Source organism: Phycodurus eques, chromosome 1, assembly GCF_024500275.1.
Source record: "Phycodurus eques isolate BA_2022a chromosome 1, UOR_Pequ_1.1, whole genome shotgun sequence".
NCBI lineage: Eukaryota > Metazoa > Chordata > Actinopteri > Syngnathiformes > Syngnathidae > Phycodurus > Phycodurus eques.
The window spans coordinates 8,328,107-8,350,969 of record NC_084525.1 but is presented as its reverse complement, the minus strand read 5'-3'; the positions used below and the strand labels follow the sequence as shown (position 1 = coordinate 8,350,969).

The 22,863-nt window shown below is 40.4% G+C and overlaps 3 protein-coding genes across 7 annotated transcripts; 1 reads left to right on the top strand and 2 right to left on the bottom strand.

Moving 5' to 3' along the window:
- Window positions 1–7,730: 7,730 nt before the first annotated feature.
- cbx5 (chromobox homolog 5 (HP1 alpha homolog, Drosophila)) lies at window positions 7,731–13,500 on the bottom strand. Of its 2 annotated transcripts, none has more exons than XM_061675511.1 (5): window positions 13,316–13,500; window positions 12,582–12,773; window positions 10,941–11,160; window positions 10,679–10,779; window positions 7,731–9,159 (listed from the first exon to the last, which is right to left on the bottom strand). In XM_061675511.1, the coding sequence occupies exons 2-5, from the start codon at window positions 12,710–12,712 to the stop codon at window positions 9,018–9,020; spliced, it is 594 nt and encodes a 197-aa protein (XP_061531495.1). In that variant the 5' UTR covers window positions 12,713–12,773; window positions 13,316–13,500; the 3' UTR covers window positions 7,731–9,017. The 2 variants fall into 2 exon arrangements, with proteins under 2 accessions (XP_061531495.1, XP_061531489.1); XM_061675505.1 differs by lacking the exon at window positions 13,316–13,500 and adding an exon at window positions 13,130–13,282.
- Window positions 13,501–13,809: 309 nt separating this feature from the next.
- LOC133401948 (heterogeneous nuclear ribonucleoprotein A1-like) lies at window positions 13,810–17,848 on the top strand. 3 transcript variants are annotated; one of them, XM_061675490.1, is made up of 13 exons: window positions 13,810–13,926; window positions 14,459–14,575; window positions 14,651–14,797; window positions 14,895–15,105; window positions 15,186–15,275; window positions 15,351–15,437; window positions 15,531–15,575; window positions 15,656–15,772; window positions 15,845–15,970; window positions 16,314–16,381; window positions 16,541–17,246; window positions 17,458–17,515; window positions 17,773–17,848. In XM_061675490.1, the coding sequence occupies exons 1-10, from the start codon at window positions 13,915–13,917 to the stop codon at window positions 16,367–16,369; spliced, it is 1,008 nt and encodes a 335-aa protein (XP_061531474.1). In that variant the 5' UTR covers window positions 13,810–13,914; the 3' UTR covers window positions 16,370–16,381; window positions 16,541–17,246; window positions 17,458–17,515; window positions 17,773–17,848. The 3 variants fall into 3 exon arrangements, with proteins under 3 accessions (XP_061531474.1, XP_061531482.1, XP_061531467.1); XM_061675498.1 differs by lacking the exon at window positions 16,541–17,246; XM_061675483.1 differs by having other exon boundaries at window positions 16,541–17,515.
- nfe2 (nuclear factor, erythroid 2) lies at window positions 16,377–22,331 on the bottom strand. Of its 2 annotated transcripts, XM_061675465.1 has the most exons (4): window positions 22,162–22,331; window positions 21,061–21,139; window positions 20,853–20,984; window positions 16,377–19,189 (listed from the first exon to the last, which is right to left on the bottom strand). In XM_061675465.1, exons 2-4 carry the CDS (start codon window positions 21,106–21,108, stop codon window positions 17,948–17,950), a joined length of 1,422 nt encoding a protein of 473 aa, XP_061531449.1. In that variant the 5' UTR covers window positions 21,109–21,139; window positions 22,162–22,331; the 3' UTR covers window positions 16,377–17,947. The 2 variants fall into 2 exon arrangements, with proteins under 2 accessions (XP_061531449.1, XP_061531456.1); XM_061675472.1 differs by lacking the exon at window positions 22,162–22,331 and having other exon boundaries at window positions 21,061–21,319.
- Window positions 22,332–22,863: the final 532 nt, after the last annotated feature.

Below are 22,863 nucleotides of genomic sequence, written 5' to 3'. Positions count from 1 at the left end.
TTTAAAATAATGCATTTGTTTTATTTCGATCCCACTGTAGTTTGTTTTCCTTTCATTTGACCTATTCTCTGTCGAACAATAAACAGGCTGCAGTTTAAGGGTGCCAAATAGTATACCGTTATTTTTGCCAATGGAAATCCAAATTATTGCATTCTGAACCAAAGCGAAAGCGTTCTCCTCATGTGGAATGTAGTCTTTATAGTGTGTGCTTTAAACACAGACCCTGCTGATTTAACTTTTGCCACCCCCCAAGTGGAGGCCATTGCTTTGCATCATTTTTACTCCTAATTGCTAAGAGTGAGGATGTTGAGCTTATCTAATGGGCATTTCCAAACGCAGTCGCTGTCGTCAGGCACAGTGCAGCAACAGCCGGAATCACAATGTGTAATTTGGCAGCAGGGGACAATGAGCTAATCTCGCAGGGGACCACGTGTGTGCAATTTAAAACCAATCAAGATGCCTTTGCATTTTATAGGACTGCCACTCCAATTGTGCAGTAAATAAGAGTTAAGTTTGGATCGCAGAATTGTTGTCTGTGTGCATACGTGGAGGTCGTTTAAAGGACCGACTTGCAGATTTCACACATTTTGACACTAATAGAGGCCATTTTTCCTGATCCTGTGGCTGCTCCCCTGCCAGTAATTAGGTACAATTATGCCAGTGGATGATTTATCTACATGTATTGAAGAGTAGATTTACCAACCATCATTAGCAGCAGCAGTGTGGCTTTAAATGAAAGAAAAACAGGCAAGCGCACAAACGTTCTGGTGCTAGAATTTGTAATCCACTTATCTCCTATACTGAATAAAACACTGCTGTGGTTTGCTGTGACTGTGTGATGGCTGGAGTAGACTTACTTCATACTCTCAATCCTTTTTTCTCTCTCTTTCTTTCTGCAAATTAATTTATGGTCTAATTACTGGACAAGCCTCCAGATATGAAGGAACACAAATCACCGCTCCTTACCAGATGGCAGAAAAACGGCGCAGGATAATTGAAAATCTAGAAATGGATCAATATTTAGAAGCCCAAGGTTACATGAAGTGTGACATTACAATTAAAATGGAAATATGATACATTTCATCCTCAGGCAAATTGGTTGCTCTTATTTGATGTAGTCAGGCTGAAGATGGCTTTGCAGGGAGGAGGAGGAGGGAAGAAAAAAAAAAAAAAAAAAAAAAAAAAAACAGTCCAAGCTTTAAAACGCATGTTTCGAACACATGCTGCACATGGACAGCTAGCAAGTAAAATATGTGCCGTTTCAGTTTCACATGAGCACCTTTAGCCACATCTCAAACACACATGCACAGTGTTGGAAAGGTCTGGTGGTCTCCCTCCTGACAGGGTGCCAAAAAGACTTCACACCCACCTCACAAGGCCCATCCCGCCTGTCTCAAGCATTTACCTCTGGCCTGTTAAAAATGATATCAGCTCATAGAGGGCAAGCATTAGCATTTGCATTTTATTGGAAGCGCTGAGATTTAGAGCGGCGGATATATCAGCTCTGAGCAGGCAGAATTAGTTAACAATGCATTACCTGCCTTTTATGGCAGCTATAACTCTTTTCCCTTGGTGGAGAGAGGAGATGAGGGAGTGGGGGTGGTGTCGAAGTGTGTGTGTGTGTGTGTGTGTGTGTATGTGTGTGGGTGGGTGGGGGTTGAAGGGTGGAACAGAGCCAGCAGAGGGTTGGCCGTGGCGCAGCGAACGGGGGGCGTTGGGCATTTGGAATGAACCAGCTTTGTCTCTTGTGCTTTACTGCACATTAAGTGTGATAGCCACCCAAATTAGAGTATCACATCGCAATCACCTTCACACAGTTCAGTGCACCAGTCATCACCACGGCGCTTTATATCAGGAAGCAACAAGGTAATGGACACACAGTTGTGGGTGAGACGTGCCTGCATGATCACAGCATTAGAGAAGCCATATCATACGTTGATGAGCTTAGAGCATAAAGCACTGACCGCCGTCCTCTGCTTTTATACACAAAATGGCGCATTGTGTCGCAGTGAGGGAGCAATTGTGTGCCTTTGTTTTTTTGTTTTTTTTTCTCGGGACCCCCTTGAACACGCTGCGTAACACTGATTAGGCCCTCTGCAGCAGTCGCTCTGCTCACCACAGCTGCACAGTAGCTCCCCCAACACTCATTTTGTGTAATGTGCTGCAAGAGGACCCTCCTCTGCCACGGGCAAGACCCCGTGGAACTCATTTGCACTGGAAGTTGGGAGCACGGGGGTGGAGGGTGGGGGTGGGGGGGGGGGGTGTTTGAAGTGCAGAGACTGCTGTGAAATCTAATATAAGACGAGAAGCATGTGTAAGCGTGTGAATGGTCTTTATGCACACTACAACCCACGGAAACTGTCGATGAGGTTGTTGACATGACTACTTGCATCACATTTACTAATGGCTATGCAAGACTGACCTCTAGGGTATGCTTAAGCATTACTGTTGGAATCAACGAATATTAGAATATAATTTACACCCACTGGCCAGACCATGAAATACACCTGGAAAATGTAATAAGAGACAAATCATAAGCGGTGTAAAAAAAAAAAAAAAGACTATTACAAACACTTTTATTTTGACATTTTAAAGGAAAATAATGTAACGATAGTCCAATTAATTTAACAGCACATTTATTATGGCTGTAGTTTTGTTGTGGTGTACAACTGTAATACATGTTTCATACTCAAAGGTTTCTTGGGAACCGGCTTTATCAACTAGTCCTAACTACCTTTTGAATTCAGTAGTTGGAATTTTATTTCAAGATATCTGTGACATAATTGCGACAAGTTGAAATGACAGATAGGGGTATCTGTAACTCAGTTTTGTCAAGTCAAAACTGAATTTAAAAAAGTAAAAACTGAATTACAGATATCTGCGATATCATTTTGCCTCGGACAAATGATGTCACTTTTGCCAGTGATGTGTAAGGAGTTTCTCATTACAGATATCTACAATGTAGTTGCAGAGATCTGTTAATCAGTTGTACACATCTGTAACTCCAGTTTCAAATATCTACTATTTGATTCTGACAAGTCATAATTCCAGTTCCAGATATCTACAACGTAATTACACCCAGTTAAAATTTGATTTCGAGCCTCTGAAAAGGTACATCTTTGCGGTGAATTAAAGTTGTCTTCAACTAGAATTATGACTAGTCAGAGTCAAATTGTAGATATCTCAAACCGGACTTACAGCTATCTGCAACTCAGTTGCACATATTCGCAATTCACATAGTGGATATCAGCAACTGAATTGTAGAAATCTGTAACGACAAACCCCAAACACGTACGGCAAAAGTGATGCTAATTGTCTGAGGCAAAATGACATTGCAGACATATGAAATGCCAGTTCTATGTAGGAAGAATATGTTGTAACACATACAGGTATCTGAAAAGTTCTTTTAGACAAGGCAAAAACAAATTACGGATATCTGCAACGCAGATCCAGACTAGCTATTAGAAGTTAAAAGGGCTTCCCATAAAGACAGTTCTAACTGGTTGGTTACGTTTCATCCACGAGAGATTAGAACTGAACCAATGTAATGGATGTACTGTAAAATTAATTTGACAATCATTCCTTTTTATTCTACAAAATAAGGATTCATGTATTGAAAAGGTTACCATAAATGTACTTTGTTATCAGAGCCGGACATACCTAATGTGGCGTCTCGTGGGCGAGGTTTTATTTGGCAGGTCCCTTCCTTTGCAATTTACATACACTTACCAAAAAAAAATAAAAATAAAAATCCAACAGCATCGTTTTTAACATTATCTATAATATAACGTCAACCAATTTAAAAATGACATTTAAAATAACTATTGTAATATTACATATAAAAATGTAAAACCTAATAAATACATGTCTACTTTGCATGTACGGTCTAGTATACAATGTATTTTTTCAAGTCTCGCCAGTGTAGACACTGACTGAGTAGGTTTAATCTCCACAAATGAGCTATAATATTTAAGACAACTCCATGGCGCAAGCTACAGAAATATACCAACTGGTTATTTAATGATTAACAAACAATGTTGAGGCAAATCGCTCAGAAGCAAGTTAACAATTTAACAGTACACAGTGCTAAATAAAAGGCATTTGCAGGGGTGGAAGTAAGTAAATGTGTGAATTGCAATTACTGTAAGTCTTTTTAACCTTCAAGTTTCTGTGGTGAAACTCCAGCAAGTCGAGTCTAGACTAAATTCAAAGCACTGTAACTGTGTTCCATGACTACTGGTTGAGATTTTTAATCTCAATGAGACTTTCCTGGTTAAATATCCCCCACACCCCAAAAAAAAAATAATAAAAAAAAAATTAAATTAAATAATGTCGAGTTAAGATAGTACTTGGTCTAACGATGTTGTAGAGTGCCATGAAAAAGTATAGCCCCACTTAAATTCTTTTTTTTTTTTTTTTTTCATAGTTTCCCCACTTTAAAGTGAAGATCTTCAAATGTAACTATCAGACAACTATAACCCACGTAAACACAAAATAATTTTTTTTAAATGGTGTTTTCATTGATTAAGGGGGGGAAAAAATACATTGGTAAGATGTTTTCTTTCTGAAATGCTGTGTTACATTTACACCAGATGTAACAAGACACTCAGATTCCTAAACGTTCAATTTTTGTCTCGTCACTCAATAGAATATTCTCCAAAAAATCATTCAGATGTTTTTCCGCAAAAATAAAACAAGCCTTTATGTTCTTTTGGTCAGCAGTTGTTTTTGCCTTGGAACTTTGTCTTGGCTGCCATTTTTGCCTAATCTATTCCTTATTGTTGAGTCATGAACGCTGACCTTAACTGAGGCAAGGGATGCCTGCAGTTCTTTAGATGTTTGTTGTTTATTGTCCTAGGTTCCTTTGTGACCCCCTGGATGAGTTATCGTTGTGCTATCGGAGCAATTTTGTAGGCCGGCCACTCCTGGGAAGGTTCACCACTGTTCCATGTTTTCTTCATTTGAGGATAATGGCTCTGAGCGTGGATCGCTGGAGTCCTAAAGGTTTAGAAATGGCTTTGTAACCCTTTCCAGACTGATAGATGTCAAATGTTTGATTTCTTGTCCGTTCTTGAATTTCCTTGGATCGTGGCATTTTCTTGCAGCTGCTTGAGATCTTTTTGCCCACTTCATTTTGTCAAACAGGTTCTATTTAAGTAATTTCATGATTGAACAGGTCTGGAGGTAATCAGGCTTGGGTATAATCAATGAAAACGAACCAAAAAAGTGTGATGAGCCACAATTCATTCATGATTCAACAAGGGGGATCATTACTTTTTCACACAGGGTCAGGTAGCTTTGAATAGTTGAGTTCCCCTTAATAAATAAAATCATTTATTTATTTATGTGTACATGGGCTAGCTTTGTATGATATTTACATTTGTTTGATGTTCTTACACATCAAAGTGGGGAAACTATGCAAAACTATAGGAATTTGATAAGGCGGCCAAAACTTTTTCCCGGCACGCTAAGTCAAGCTGTACAAAATTGCTCAGTTACAACATATATTGCAGTGTTACATTATTTTCACTGATCACAACACAAAACAGTGCATTTACATCTTTAAATGCTGAATGTACAATTTAATGTATGAAATGAAATTTACAGTATATATATATATATATATATATACTTTAGAAAAATATATACAGTATGTTTTTTCCCCCCAACATTTGCATGAGTTTTTACATCTACCAATGTAACAACACTGGTACTGTGATAAATATTGAAATATCCTGTATATGGGAGTAAATTTACAGTATGTAACCATCAGATTCAAAAACATACCTTTTTTTGGGTGCCCATCTGTTTCCCCATATACTGTATATTGTGTGATTGGCTGAATGAAAAGCAATAACTTTGTACACTTGGTAGGTTGTCACTTTATCAAGTTCAGCCCATGCATAAGTCTGCTAGCACGCTTACAATCGTATTTTTATTTTTTTTAAATGGTATAGTTTACACAATTTCACTGTCTTGTCTATTACTTTATCTAATCAAACCAGCACATAACTGACATGAAGATTAATGTTTGACCAGCAAGGGATGGTCTAATTGGTGAAGTTAGGGTTAGCTTACTGACGCCTGACGTTTCATAGTGACAGAGGTTAGCTGTCGTAGTTGTTGTTCTCGCTGATCTTTGAGTTTAAAATTCCTTATCGATTGTCATTTGTAGTATCAATTGGGCATTGCTTTCCATCTGAATCTGTTAACATTCCCATATTAACAAGATTTATATTGCAGTATATTCAATGTGCTGCGATTGGCTGGCGACCAGTTCAGGGTGTACCCCGCCTCCTGCCCGATGATAGCTGGGATAGGCTCCGGCGCGCCTGCAACCCTAGTGAGGAGAAGCGGCTCAGAAAATGGATGGATGGATGGATAGTCAATGTGTATTTTTCCACAATTTAGTGGTTCCCCCTTCCCTCACCTAAATCTCTTTATACGGGTGAGGTGGCCCTGCTTGTAATGCAATAAAGAACACAGGCATCTTCCTCATTTTGACATTTAGCTATAGAGCAATGATTCCCTGTTCATGCCCGCTTTGCACCTCTACATGTGTTGCTGCCACACATGAGCAGCAGACCCCCCTCAACCTACCAGCCAGGGTTTGTCAGCAGACAGTTCCAAGCTCCATAAAGCAGCCTGCTGCTTCATCCCTTTGCCCAGCTTAATGGTCCCTGGGGCTGGAAATTTACTAGTGACCTTTGCATTATAGTTACAGCATAACAGGCTTTTTGCTCGGGAAATTCCATCACTTTAGATGTAGCTGAGCAGCTCTTTGTACGTGTGAGGGCTTAAGAGTCAGGATAAAGGGCAGCAAGGGAAAGGTGGGGGGGGTGTTGGGAGACTGAAGGGTATTAGGTTTTACAATTGTGGCAGTTTATTTTTGTGTAACAGAAAGCTAAAACAAGTATTAATGGACATTTATATTCTAATAGAAAGCACTGCTTTTTATTTGAGCTAGGTGGGGCTGTGCTTTGTGGGAAAACTCATGGGTGAAAATTATTCATCACACACAGTAATGATATATTTTTTTAGACCAGTGATTCTCAACTGGTGGGGAAATGGCAAATGGCACTGCCATTTTGGGTGGGTCACAGACAGGTGTTAAAAAAATGACAGGCCACCAGTTTACGATGGTACCGACATACGACATTTTGAGGTTATAGATGTATTTCACTGTGTACAAGTTAGTGGTTTTCATTGGATTGCTATGTGGCCAAGAAGTGTTTTTTCCCCCCCAGAAAAATATTTACTGTAATTATGACCGTATGACTGCATTATTGTAGGGTAGTGATATACTGTGGCATGTTTTGACTTATTTATATATTTAAAAAAAAAAAAAAAAAGAAAATTGGGTTACATCATGCTTTAGGAGCAGTGATATATTTGGCGTGCATCCCGCACTTGCCTTTTACTTAGAGAATAACATTTTGACAAGGATGCATCAGAAACATTACATAACTTCCAGTGGCAGCCTCTTTCACCCAAAAAAAAATTAAAAAAATAAGCCATTGGTCTTTTTATCACGTCTGCACCCTTCCTTTCCATAAAAGAAACAACTACTGATGTTGCACTTACCTAAAAAGAGCTTAGTGCAAAGATATTTTTGTTCTTGCAGTTGTCCTGTTCATCCTCAGTTTCTTAAGACGCTCAGAAAGGCACTTCAAACATGTAAATGTGTAGTTCTGTTTAAAAACAAGATATACAAGGCTATTTTTGACCAACACATGCTCTTTATTGTTCTTCACTTCTGTTAAGGTGGGTCGCGAGATTAGGAAATTGTGGGTCACAGGGTGGCAACAGTTGAGAACCACTGGTTTACACTGCTATTTAGCCACTGTGCTATTATGTGTTGAAGAATACAAATCTCAATAGGCAGCGAGCATATATGAACGTTAACGTTCTTAAGAACAACTTTGTGGGACCAAGTGACATATAGGCCTAACGAAGTACTCAGAAGCAAATGGAGGAAGAAATTAATATGTATAATTTTGCCCAACAGTGACATCTGCTGGTAATACAGTCTAGTACATGCTATTACTGCTTTTTAAAACATTGTACTGGGCTAAAACTTGGGGTTCCTTGTCATTTAGTTCAGCAGTTCTTCAATCAAATTAGTCAATTAGCTATCACGGTCATATTTTTGGCACAACTTTATTTCCTTGCAAGTCAGCTGGGATAGGCTCCAGCACCCCTTGACCCTAACCAGGTGCAGCTGGAAAAGTTTAAAAAAAGATTCTTCAGAATGTTTGAGATCGATTGGCAAATAAAGTTCAACAGCAAACTCAACATCTAAACAATTTATTTAAGTATGTTGCCATACCTTGTTGTAACATCACAAAAGGAACGTCTCACTTTTTGTTTTAAAAAAAAAAATATGAAAAAAGACTGTCACACCATAACTATTGTATGCTTCATTGCTACGCAAAATAAAGCTCAGTAAAAACATATTTGGCCCTAAAAACTATTTTGGAACACAAGACACCCACTTAAAATTCTCACCCATCTCGGATAAAAACATTTTTATCTGTGCAGATAAAATGACAGAAAGCACTGAAAAATATTTGCTAATCAAAGCCAGGATGTGCCTGATCAGGAAACATTCTAGAGCTTCAAGTAAATATAACAAATTATCCACCCAATTAAAATTTCATGATTTCAGTACTAATATTAAAAATTAAAACTGCAGGCTTACCATGAGTGATTTCAAGAGTCTAGAAACTAAGCAGTTGGACATTTTCAGCCACAAGGTGGCAGACCACAATCAATGGTGACAGATTCTGCAGTTTCTCATTAGAATGCAATGATGTGTTTGTTTGTGTTACACCTGGTGACAAAAAGGATGGTCTAAAGAGAGCAGTGGGTCTTGGCTGAGGGTCTGTGTCCACTGTATTAGCGTCTTTGTTGAACAATGTACAGAGTATGGGATGTGGTTAGGGGGGGTAAAAATGTCTGACGCAAGCTTGTCCCTGTAGCGGAGTTTTCCTTTCCTTTGGAGGTGACCAACTCACTCATGCGCTCACTGCGTCCTTCTCCTTCTTGTCGCTGTCTTCGTGCCAGGTGAGGCGTTCCTCGTAGAAGGCGATGACGATCTGCGGGCACTTTATATTGGCGTCCTTTGCGAGCACAAGATCGGCCTCATCAGAATCTTTCCTGTAGGAGAGAAAAACATTTTTTTGGATCATGGACATGTTACCCGAGATTGAAGGTCCAATCAACACTTATTACTGGTCAACTTGCAATTCTCGTCATAAATGTTAAACAACACATACAGTCGTTCAGCCAAGAGCTTTGACAATCAAGCAAAAATTTTATATAGGAGCGCTGTATGGTGGCAGTGAATGCAGAGGAACTCAACAAGCCGAAGTTTGGAAGATAGTGAACAGTTCTTCTAAAATTAGGTTTCACACCGTTTATTGCCACTCCCAGTTGAAGTTTACCGTCAAACTAGAGATACAACAACAAATTACACATTGTCTATTTATAACAGCTTTAGCTTTGCCGAAAGAAAGTCTGCTTAGCTTAATGCTAACAAACAATGCAAAACAAATAGGATGAGCAGTGTCATAACCCTTGAATCAACGGATATTTGAAAAAACTACAGAGCAACATATGTAGACAGCCATAACAATACAGGCATATATTCTTTGTTCTCAGCGAAAAACAACCAATAATATTACTACAAATTAATGAGGAGTTACGAGCAGCTCCATTTTTGGCCAAAGCGATGAAACCAGGAGCCGCACAATCGCAATGAGTTAATCTTGATGCACAGTTTACGACTTTACCTTTGATTTAATAATGCTATTAATATGTTTGTAATGTACAATATCATAGGGTGCAACTTTTTTTTACTAAAAAAAATAAAGTTTCTTGGGAAGCTGGAATGGAAGAACAGTATTTCCATTCATTTTAATTAGGAAATATGATTTGAGATCAGTTTTTTTTTTTTGTTACAATTGCGGCCAACAGAACAAATTAAACTTCTCTCTCAAGGCACCACTTTGTGAAAATGCAAAAATGAAGTTATGACATCACCCATGTCCCGGCGGAATACATTTTAAACAGGTGAGGCCCACCAGTAACAGATTTGATAGTAAACCTAACATAACAAAATTAATGTTTCCATGTCGACTTCGTCCCCGTCAGCACAAGTGGTTAGCACTTAGCATGTCTGCCCAACAGTTCTCAGGTTGGAGGTCTGAATCCAGGTTTCAGCCTTCGTGTGTGTAGTTTGTTTTCCCTCTGCTTGTGAGCTTTTTCTCCGGGTACTCTGTGTTCCTCCCACATTTCAACAACATGGATGTTATCTTCATTAAAAGACCAAGTTGTGAATGGTTGTTTAAATGTGCCCTGCGATGTGTACCTCACCTCATACCCCAGTCAGCTGGGATAGCTCAGCCACGACCCTTATGAGGGTAGGTTTTATGGAAAATTGATCGACTTCATCCCCCTATCCTGTGTAAGTGCCATTTATACAGAACAATACAAAAATTGTGTATTTTATAGCAGAGTAAAAGTTGCTTAAATATATTAAAATACTCTGCAGTGAAAGAGACAATTGAAAACGCCAGAGGATAAAAAAGAGGCAATGTGTGTGCAAATCGAGATAAAGCATTAATACTAACTTATAAAAGCCTCACTGAGATGAGCATGCAAACATAACACGTACCACTTCATTAGGAACATCAAATCACCACACGAGTCTGTTGCTCCAATGATTTTCTCTGGCTCAAGGCCCTTCTCAAAGCCACGGGCCACTAGAATTTCTTCCTGAAAGACAAAGCGACACAGCTACTTAACATGAAAACTGCAATAACTGTTTTTCCTGAACTTACAGCAAGTTAAATAGAAATAAATGTTTACCCATCATATTAAAAATACACAATCAGAACCAGTGCCGAGGCTTACCATAGCTATGATGCAATTCTTACCTCCTTTTTCTTTTTAGGTTTGCTTCCACCCTCCTCATCATCATCCGAGCCCCTCTTCTTTGAGCTACCGGAGTCTTTTGCACGTCCGGAGGGGGCTGTGCTGGACTTGCTGCCTCCACTACTTGGAGTAGAACTCCCACTTTTTTTGTAAGTCTTCATGAACTCCGAAATGAGCTCTGGACAGTCCAGGTTCTTCTCTGGTTCCCATGTGTTGTGCTTTCTGAGAACAAATCACAGCAGGGTGAGTCAGGGCCAATATAGACAACAATCTTGGGATATAGGTACTCATTATAGGGGAGAAGGAGGGGGGTAGTTTTTCAAAAAAGGTCCAACCCCCATTATCCTAACACTAATTGAACAATTACCATTTATACTCCACAACAACTAAACAAATAATTTTCATTTTCAAGAAAAGTCATAATACATTAACATACCATATTTTTTTGGAAAAAGTCAGTTTTCCAAGATAAAGTCATAAGACTATGAAAAAAGTTTAACAAGGCAAGAAAGTTTGAATTTTTTTGGTAGCAAGTGTATTTTAAAATACATTCTCGTAATTAACGCCTTTAACCTCTGAAAAAAGTTTTAAAAAGGGGGCTATATTCATCCATCCATTTTCTACCGCTTATCCGAGGTCGGGTCACAGGGCCAGCAGCTTTAGCAGGGACGCCCAGACTTCCCTCTCCCCAGCCACTTCATCCAGCTCTTCCGGGGGGGGATCCCGAGGCATTCCCAGGCCAGCCGAAGGATGTAGTCTCTCCAGCGTGTCCTGGGTCGTCCCCGGGGTCTCCTCCCGGTGGGACGTGCCCGGAACACCTCACCAGGGAGGCGTCCGGGAGGCATCCGAATCAGATGCCCCAGCCACCTCCTTCGATGTGGAGGAGCAGCGGCTCTACTCTGAGATCCTCCCGGATGACCGAGCTTCTCACCCTGTCTCTAAGGCAGAACCCGGACACCATACGGAGGAAACTCATTTTGACCGATTGTATCCGGGGATCTTGTTCTTTCGGTCACGACCAACAGTTCGTCACCATAGGTGAGGGTAGGTTTTTTTTTTTTTTAAAGAACAAAAGGCATGTTCCAGGAATGAAGTCTTTTTTCAGTAAAATTGTTTTGGGTTTTTTCTTTTGGGACTATATTCTCAAAAGAAAAAGAAAAAGAAAAAAAAATCACTGGAAAAAGACTTCATTCCTATAACATGCCTTTTGTTCTTAAAATTTGTTTTTTAATTGATTCCATGTCAGATTTACGTGATAATACATCACGATCATTTCACTTTTGATTGACCCAAATCTAGCGTAAGGAGGAGTAATTTGTTTATGTCTGCTTTATTGGCATGCTGGTCATAATGTTTTTAAACAATAATACACAATTTATAATTATTTATTTTGCAGATGCCAGATTGAAAACCCCTGCACCCCCCCCCCCCCAAAATTTTTTATTTTTTTTTTATAAATAATTTAAGCACCTGAGCTCCAAACAATAAAGAACGATTGAGTAGCTTCTTTCTCGACTTCCACATGTCTCGGCTAGGCTAACAATGAACCATCATAAAACAGGATCGTTGCTCATACACTTTCCCCTTTAACCAGTTCCGGTGTTCTTTTGTGTATTAATATTGTAACAAGCATTATAACTTACTCAGAATATCCCTTCCACTTGAGAAAGAACTCGACTCTGCCTTTCACCACCCTCCTGTCCAGCACCTTCTCCACAACATACTCTTCTTCATCCGATGATGAAGAGTCGTCTTCGCGAGACTTTTTGCCCATTGCAAAGTTGGTTGAGCAGGGAGCTTTACACGACGCTATTGTTCACTTGAAGGCGCAGTTTCTGAAAATGATAAACTCAATTTGAAACATCACGAGTGGCTTACAAACGACAGGGGAGGTGGGAAGGCCCCGTGTTGTTCTGGTTACCACAAAATAGGCTAACTCTGCTCCAGAGTAGCAGTGCGAAAACTACAAATATTTGCGCTTGTTTTATTAGGTCAACACAATTATCTGAGCATTATTTAAAACAATATTAGACTGCAAAACAAAAATGATGCATTGCTAGTTCAAGCTAGCTAATCAATGGGCCCCGCAGGCAAACGTGCTAACGCAGGTAGCCTTTATCGAAAGCTAACAAACGGAGCGCTCCATAAACACTGCGCTCCTTGCACCAGCGATGCTTACTCGTTTGCTTACCTTGTTGATGCGATAAACAACTATTCTGACGGATTACCGATTGTTTTTTCTGGGGGTGGCTGAAGCTAATTTAGCATGTAGCCAAGAGCACATAAAGGTACTGCGCTGGCTCGCTTGCTACTGTGCGTGAAAAGCGCGCCTTAAAGCCTCACAATGAACGTATCCGCCCCTCACTCACTCACTCACTCAGGTAGTGACCTATATTCTCCGGTCAGCTCCTCGTCCCTTCAACCATTGTAGCCCATTTATTATCATCAGTCGAAACTTGATGATTAATGCGGCACTAAAAAAGAACATGCACATGAGATATTACTGGAATTATGGTAGATTCCCACCGATATGGACATTAAATACAGCTATGCGCCCAGCCCCAATGTCTCAAATAAATGACGTTCCTTGCACCGCAATCGAAATGCATTTTACTCAGTTCAATGACAAATGTGTTGATATACGTACTGGCGTGCTTTCTGATTAAAATAATATATTTTACAAGACTGACACAATACATATTCGAGGATACGCATACTTGGGTTGTCTGGAACAAACGTCCACACCTACCTCATTTACGATTGGAGGTTGCCAATGATTGACAGAATTTTGCCCAATGAATACTCTTGCTTGAATGACGCCAGGCCGCAGCGGGAACTACTGACCAATAGCTACGTTGAAGAAGTGGATGTGTTACTATTTATGCTACTGTTGAGAGGCAGTCTTCGCTTGCTTGCTTGACGCAGTTCACCTTCCTAACTGAAATTCAATTGTGTCGTCTGAAGTTGTACTGCGAGATGTCGAAAGATGTGAGTACCTCGTTATGCTAAGGCTCGAACTATACCAGTTGGAATGCGATTTTTTTCCCTTTCTTTCTTTCCATGTTTTTGCTCTCATTTTAAATACGCGACACGAACCGCAGCGCCGCCATTTTATAAGAGCCCGAGCCTCGTGGTCTTTTGTTCTGACGACTTGCGTGTCGTTGTAATTCATGATTGTTTTGAATTGTTTCCCCACACATCGCAACTAAATATAAACACCATTGTCTCTCTGGGTAACGTTTTGTATTTGTCAACGATTCCGGTCGTAAATATTCGCCATCGGTGCATTAGCCTTCTGCTACAATACTGTGGCGTAATGGCGGCGATGTCGTTCTCCCCCACCCAACCCAGGATTGCAACGCGGAACATTCGCTGCTTATTCCGATATGTCCTATTTTCAAGCCACGTTATGACACTAAAATGGTGCCGACACCCAATGCTACTGTCAGTATACATGCAGTAGAACACTGAAATCATGAAGTATGTTGACTCTTCTGATTTATTGTCTCGTATTGTGCAGATTCCACGTGAACCAGAGCAGCTTCGCAAGCTGTTCATCGGAGGCTTGAGTTTTGAGACCACAGACGAAAGCTTGCGGGCCCATTTTGAACAATGGGGGAGTCTCACTGATTGTGTGGTAAGTGAATTATTTGTGATTGTATTGTGTACGTTTTCACGGGACTGTACATAAATGTTCTCTTGTTATGCTCAGGTAATGAGAGACTCCAGTAACAGGAGATCCAGGGGTTTTGGCTTTGTCACCTACTCATCAGTACAGGAGGTTGATGCTGCCATGGCTGCCCGTCCCCATAAGGTGGATGGAAGAGTGGTTGAACCCAAGCGTGCTGTCTCCAGAGAGGTAAAAGCTATAGTATGACGATGTTTGTGGTTTTCGTGTCATGAATGGAAAATGGGGGGGGGGGACGCTTTGGTTTGATCAATGTCTCCAATTACAGGATTCCAATCGACCAGGTGCTCATGTAACTGTAAAGAAAATATTTGTTGGAGGTATTAAAGAAGACACTGAGGAACCACACATGCGTGATTACTTCGAGCAATTTGGCAAGATTGAGGTTATTGAAATTATGAATGACCGTATTACGGGAAAGAAGAGAGGCTTTGCATTTGTTACTTTTGATGACCATGATGCAGTTGACAGGATCGTCAGTAAGTGCAATTTTCTGCAGTTTGGAATAACAATGTAAAAAGCTGCACATTCACCATACATATTTTGTCCCTCTGTACAGTCCAGAAATATCACACCATTAACTCCCACAACTGTGAAGTTAGAAAGGCCCTCCCACGACAGGATATGCAGTCTTCAGGAATGCGAGGAGGTACTTGTGGTTCTTGCAATGTACCTCATCTGGGTATGACATTCCAATGCTAACGTGTGGGTAATACTTAAACAGGATTTTCAGGCGGAAGGAGTGGTGGTGGTGGCGGTGGCGGTGGCGGCAGTGGAAGACCCTATGACTATGACAGAAGTTTTAACCAGGGTAAGCACAGTTTACACGAACGGGAATGTTTTTTTTTTTTTTTTTTTTTTTTTTTTTTTTATAATAAATATACACGTGTCTATCTTCTTTCAGGCAGCAGGGGTAGATATGGAGACAACCATTACAATGGTGATGGTGGTAAGTTTACAGTTCTTGTTTATACAACCCTAATCCCCACAGCTTTTGACTGCTATACTGAAAAGGACACTTGTTATTAGGATATGGCGGTGGCCCTGGGGGAGGATACAACAATGGAGGGAGCCGTGGTTATAACCAAGGGTACAACCAGGGCGGTGGAGGCTATGGTGGAAATAATTATGACAGCAATGGTTACGGTAAATATTGTCTTTATTTTGCTGAACACTACTGCATTTGACTGTACAGTAATAATCTCGCGTGTATTGCAGGCAACTGCGGGGGAGGTGGTGGTGGTGGCGGCGGCAACTACAACATGGGTCACTATGAGACTCAGTCTTCTAACTTCGGCCCAATGAAGAGCAACTTTGGCGGTGGCGGCGGTGGAAGGAGCTATGGTAAGGCGATAGAAGCAGCAGTTGATTTAATTCATAGACACATTTTTGATGGAATGTTGAAATCTCTTTGATTCAGGCTGAAACTGTGTCCATTACAAGCTTAATGTAATAAAAATGACAAATACTGAAGCCATAATTTAATAATGACTTGCACGGAGATGTTCTTGATAACATTTTGAAAATATGGAAATCTGGACCAATTATTTGAATTTTTATAGGTTGTCAGCTCTAAATCTGCAGGTTTTATTGCACAATTTAGGCATGTTATTTCAAGTAATTAGAATCAATGAATTCTAATTTATTGAGCTACCTGTATAGAGGCTTAATGTATGTTGTGTTTAAGGTGGTGGCTATGGAGGAAGTTCAAACAGTGGCTATGGACGTCAAGGACGGTTTTGAAGTGACAATGTGGTGAGTATTTCTTACCAAGGCCACCAGCTTTGCCAGTCTTTATAGTACCAGGGATCCGTTAAGTGCTCATACCCATTGGGGGAAAAAAAATAATCACTGGATCTCAGGTCGTATGAAGTCAGTGCACAGTTAACAATGTTGTTCCGTATTGTTCAACAGGGCTGAGTACTTAGGAGAGGAAGTGACAGCGAGAGGAGAGGAAGTGACAGGGCAGCTGCAGGTGTACCTCCTAAATCTGCTCAGCCAAACATGTGGCAGGTTACAGCTGCTGCAAGAGATGTATAATAGACTTGAAAAAGAAAAACATGGGGGGTCTTCAATTAAGCGTTTTTGTGGTTTTTTGTTTTGTTTGTTTTTTGTTTTTTTAATCTGTTTCTGGAAAGCAAGCATTCCAATGAGGGTTTTATGTAGATATTTTTGTCCTTGATCTCTGGTTTTATTTGTAACTGCATCAACGTTGAGCTGAAATAAACAAACTTTCAGTCTTTTTACAAACTTTTGTTAGCCTCAAGTGGTTTTGGGGAGAGGGATGGTGTAAGAATTGCTGCATACAGCTGGGAGTGAGATGCATCTGGGCGCTGGGAGCAGACATGAATGAACGAGCATCCATGCAGTAGGCCTCTACTGGTTGAGGGTTGACAGGTGCCGTGCAAAGGGTTGGATGCAGTGGGTACAAACTAACCCGAGTGCTGTGCAGATCATCTGGAGGATGCTAGCTAACATGCAGTCTTTGAGGCTAGCCATGGAAGCCAGCTGAGGGAGAGAAGTAGCAATCATCGCCAGGATCATTGAAGCAGGGGAGAGTGAGAACAGAAGCCTGAGGCTAGCAGGCAGCAGCTACCAAAGGCTTATAAGCTGCCTGTAGGTAAGACCAGACTTCTCAACTACTGATAGTAAACCTTGCTTTGTCACGTAGCTGTGGTAGTCAGATGTGTCGCACAGTAATGTTTAAACTCACAAAAATCTAAATTGGTAAATTGGCCTTCTAATAACATTTTGTCACCAAATATATTTGCATGCTGTGAATTTTAAATGCGCGCTGAGGAATTTTTTTGACTTGCTGTTTCTGATTTCAGGTAACATAAGTGTTCTCTCGGTGGACCAACTTCATTTAACTGGCAATGGATAAATCAGGTAAAATGAGTGTCATGATGTAGCGCACAGACAAGGCATTTATTTAGCTCTGCACCTAGTTGTGTATTTTTTTTTATTTATTATAGTAATTTGTAATGAAGATCCGTGTGTGTGTATGCTAATTTTCTTTGGGAGGGGGGGGCTGAGTTTGAAAATGTAGTGCACACATTTTTGTAAACTGCTAAATGCCCTGTTCGTAATTGGATTTAAATCCTTGGAAATAAGCAAGTTAAATGGACTTAAATCTTTTCTTGCAGGATTCTGGAGAATGAATGGTGCTTTCCTTTTGTTTTAAGAGACTATTTTTTTTAAATAAATTTTTATTTTTATAAACCGATGTTGTGTTTTTACTTGCACAATAAAATCTAAATGGAAAAGCATTGTAGCAGACACAACTGTGACTATAAGCAATTCCATGGGCCTGTCCACATTTCAGAATTCTTTGTTGTGCAAAATTGTGTGAGGCACTAAATAAGTTTCCCCATCTGCCATCTGTTGTAAGTAGTACTCTTCTATTGAATATGGTTGTCCAGTTTCATCTCTCAGGTGAGAGAACACCTCTGCATAGAGTTCAGTGAGGTGGCACTTGATGTACGTCAAGCTGCGCTGGAACTCTAATTTCTCTTGTACCAGGCTGTCTCTCTGAGCCTGCAGCTGACCCAGGTCTCGTTCAAGATGAATTATGCTATCTAGTTTGCGCTTGCGGCAGTTCTGAGCTGCCACTTTGTTCTTGCCCCGACGCCTGATGTCTTTAATCAGTGCCAGTTGGGCATCGGTCAGGGTGTATTGTGTCAGGAGCTCGTTGAAGTCGTCCACTGGCAGATTGATGATCTTTTCCATTGGGAAGGGGATCTTCAGCGCAATGGCCCGCCTCTCATCCCTGCACGCTGGTGTATGGACACTTCCTTGAGGCTTTGTATGCATGATTTGTTGCCAGCTCCCTCTGCTGGGCAACTCGGAGCTGTAAAGTTCACCCAGCTGTTTGGCTACCCGAAGGTTCAGTGCGTTGAACTGTGAATGATTTAAGTGGTGTTGTGCTGTGAAATAAGATGGTTGTGCACCTGTGTGCAGATATGAATCAGACTGACTCTGGTAGTTATGCGCTCTTCCACTGTGTTCAGCTGCCCTTTGTTGTTCCCCATCACTGTATGTAATGGGCATGTCCACAGGCCTGCATCCCGGTGCCCCAGCAACACAATTTTCTGGTGAGGCCAAAGGTGGACTGGAGCCCAGGGAGAGACCAGAGTCTGACTCTAGATCATCACCTGAATGAACAAATGAACTTTGGCTATGTGCTGTCCACATCATGTGCTGACCCTGGGGAAGACTGCTGTTTGGCCTTCTGTTCCCTTGACTATTACCTGATGATGAGCTCATTTGTTCTGTGAGAGTCCCAAGCGAAAGGTGAGATTGAGAGGAGAGGGGCAGCATTCTCTGGTTGAGTTGTGGTCCAGAGTGCTCATAGAGTGCCTCTCCGTTGGTGCTTGGGTGATGAAAGACTGCAGCTTCCTCAGAGTATCCGCCATCATATGAATCTGTCATGCCCACCTCAAAGGCAGCAGGAGCAGGCTCGTGGTGGCAGTGGGCAGCCCCATATGCGCCCATAGAAACCATCGGCTGAATGCTTTGGTATTGTGTTGTTTCATAGGTGCTTTCACCAGAAGTCTCTAAGCCCTGCAACAAAAATAAGGCACTCCGGTTAATGATTCACTATTAAGTGATTTGTGAATCTGTTTATCTCCATATTTTATTTACAAAATGCATTAAAAAAAAATCATATCTAGATTTTTTAGATTGTTTTTAACATCCACATTACAAATACAGCAGTATATACATTGATACATTCAAATTTCGCAGGTTTGTAGAAAAACAACTAGGTGAAGAAAATCAAGCAAAAACAAAAAAACTAACCATTTTATTAATAATGGTAATAACCAGGAAATTACTGTACAGTATGTATCCTTCTCACACGCAGTTATGGATATTTGGCTTTCGGGTGAAATTTCAAGTTCAACCTAAAATGCATTAAAACTTTTACAGAGGAACTTCACCTTTTCTCTTTGAATGGACATGTCCAACTGCTCAATATTTCAGTATGTTTTGCACAACTTTGTTTTCTAACAAGGAGCTTGATGGCACATTCACAACAGGTTTGATCTATGAATGGACCGATTAGAATTAGAACCTCTTCATCATGTTGACATTTTGACATCGTGAGACCAAGGCGACACCTGAAAATTGATCAACACCTCGCCATTGTAAGTAGCAGCGTTACAGGTGACTGCTGTCTTTGTGGAATTGTCACACTTAATTTCCACTCTTCAAATGCCTCTAAAATCCGTAACAAATACATGCAAGAAAAAAACAAGTGATTGCATATGATCTATTCACACTGCTCTTCTCACAACTAATATTTCATTTGTGCTATTTAAGTTAAGATTTTAGTGCAACGATGCTGTTTAAGACGCCAATCTTTTTGATGCGTCGACTGGGAGAACCCCTCGGAATTTCGGCCTGTACGAGCTTATTGATGGATGTTTTTCAACAAAAACTCGTCAGCTAATCGGAGAAGGGTTTCCCCGAGTAGTAGACAAAACCAAGAGATCAAGGAGATATTGTTTTAATCTTAGTTGAAGGTGTTTTTTGACCAAATTTTCTGCAGGTGATAACACTCAAAAGGCAATTTCTTTCATTTCACTAAAAATCTAAATTTCTCCGGAACCCATCCTCCGGTTTTTAAAAGTCCCGATACGTTGTTGAAGTGGCCATTCTAACCGGACTCAGCATTTTGAAAGACTGTCATTTTGGGGGAAATTTCATCACATTGCTATTGCAAGGCTTTAAATAGGATGTTCGCAGTGGGAAGTGGACCCTGAGCTCAGTGTCACAGTGTCATCAGCAGGTTGCACCTGAGAGACTGGAAGTGTCACAGAAAGGCTTAAAGTGGACATCCTTGGAAATTGTCATGGATTTGTTGTAAGTTTTGCAGTTAAACCCCTTGTTAGGGAAGAACAAGTTGTGGAACGAGGATTGAAACATTGAAATTTGGACATGAGCATCCAAAAGTTTACAGTCGGTTCAGTTAGTTTAAGGTCAAATTAGGTTAACCTGTAAAGGATCTAGTGTCAATGAAAAATAACTGTCAAATAGGAAAAGAAAGCAAATGACAGATGAATGGATAGAAGTTGATTCCTTAAAAGAAATCTGAGCTGAGGGTGAATCTTTGTTTTCTAATAAATATAATTTCACCTGGAAACAGTATGTAAAAGTAAAAGCTACATTCAGCAAACTACCATATTCCGATGAAACTAGCCTGTGCAAATGACACTGCAGTTACCTGCAGCTCTGTTATGGCCATCAGTTCCTGCCAGGCTGCGTCCATGTCTGAGTGCTGGGCTCCATGAGATCTACTGCTGAGTATATTAGCAGGCACTTCCCCACACAACCTGTTTGAGGTGCATGCTAATACCTTGAAAGAGCAAAATAATTTTAGGTGCAGTACATTCTGTGCTGTAAATAATTTTCAAATTCTTTGAAAAACTTACCTCACAGGTTCTCCTTGTTGGAATCACGTAGCTTGCTGTTGAACACATTTAGGACAAGCTCGCGTTGCAGCATTTCAACCTAGTAATTATCCATTATCATTAAATATCCAATTATCATCAACATGCCTCTACACATACAGTATTAGGATGTAGCTATTCGAAAATAAAAACAGGTTCTCTGCAAAGCCGGTGGTGCCATGTCTTAACACTACTACTATTTATTGTAATCTTTAGGTCAGTGCATGCTCATTTCAGGCAGTTTCATGTCTGTGCTGGTTTTTTGGAACACATTAAGGTTCCTGAACAGTTGACTCCTCCCATTAGTTGTGCCAACCAGTGATAAGACAATCTGTAGGGAAACAGCATATTCTGCAAGACTGGTGGAGGCCTGATGAAAGAGTGTACGTTTCTTGTAACACTGGCACTTTTATGACTGTCATCTAAATATTGCATATGTAGAAATTATTGTGTGTGGTTTTGCTTTGTTTTGCAACAATGCATAGCCTTGACTACTGTATGTTTGGATGAAATGTTTAATAATAGTGCACCGAGTAGCCAAAACTACATGAGCATTAAAATGATGTTCACCTGGTCAATTCTATATTGTGAGTGCAATCAAATTTCATTTGAATTTGAATTATCAGTTAGCATGTTGAATTTTTGTTTTTGTTTGATTTGAGTTTTAAGCAGTTGTTGTTTTCAGTGAATTCTTTGGGCAAAATATGAAATTGGGAAAGCTTTATGAAATGAATGTGTAATGTTTTATAGACTACACAATTGAATACAAAGTTTTAGAATGATTTATTACCATTTCATTATCATATTTTTTGTAGGCAATTCTGCATGTTGCAAAACAACTTCTAATAAGTCCGTAAAAGTTATGCTGAAATAAACATAAAGGTGTCAGAGTCACTCTGAAATTACTTCACTGTCACTGTAATCACTTGTGTAAAAACAGCAATCAAACTTGAAAAAAAATTCAAGTCATCTCACATCACGCTATATGACGCTGACAAGTAGTGTCACATGGAGTTCATAAATTATAAAAATCTCATAAAAATCCCCCAATAAAAAGGGTGTCAAATGTATGAAGCAACATACCTGAGCAGTATTCTCTACATGTATATCTCCACATGGTGAACATTTCAGATGATAATCGCCAACCTTTCTTGGCTCGCACAAAACTGCAGACTCCTCAAGGCGGTGTTTCCTATCCCAACTGTCTGTCTGTCTGCCCAGCGATACACTGAGCCACCAGCATAAATGGGATGGCTCTGTGCACTCAAAGGCAATGTTCCTCTAAAGTGGTTCTTGTATCCTTAATAGCACACTTGCACCCCAACCTCCAAATTTCCCCTTTGCCCACATGATAAACCACAAACCAACAATCTGGCAGGAACCATGTCAATGATTCAGTCACTCAGCACTCAAGAGAGTGGTACAAATCCCCTCCAAATATGTGAGCAATTTGGATCCTATTGATATGATGACAACAAAACAACAACAAAAAGCAAATCCGACTGAAGAACTGTCCTTTTAAATCCTCCCAAATGAAAGGTAGATGTATGAGGTGGAACACCTGGATTTGGAAGAAGACTTCTTTGAGCAGGGGTGGGATTGCGACTGAGTTGAGTACAAATGGAATGTACACTCTGCGACAGGTAAGAAAGACCTCATTGTTCCTCTACCTGGCAGAGAAAGCATCAAGGGTGAGAGTTAGAGAGAGTAGAAGGGGGAGAATGGAGGAGAGAGTGGAGTGTCTTAAATAGCAACCATTAAAATCCTTCACCCAAAAAAGACAAC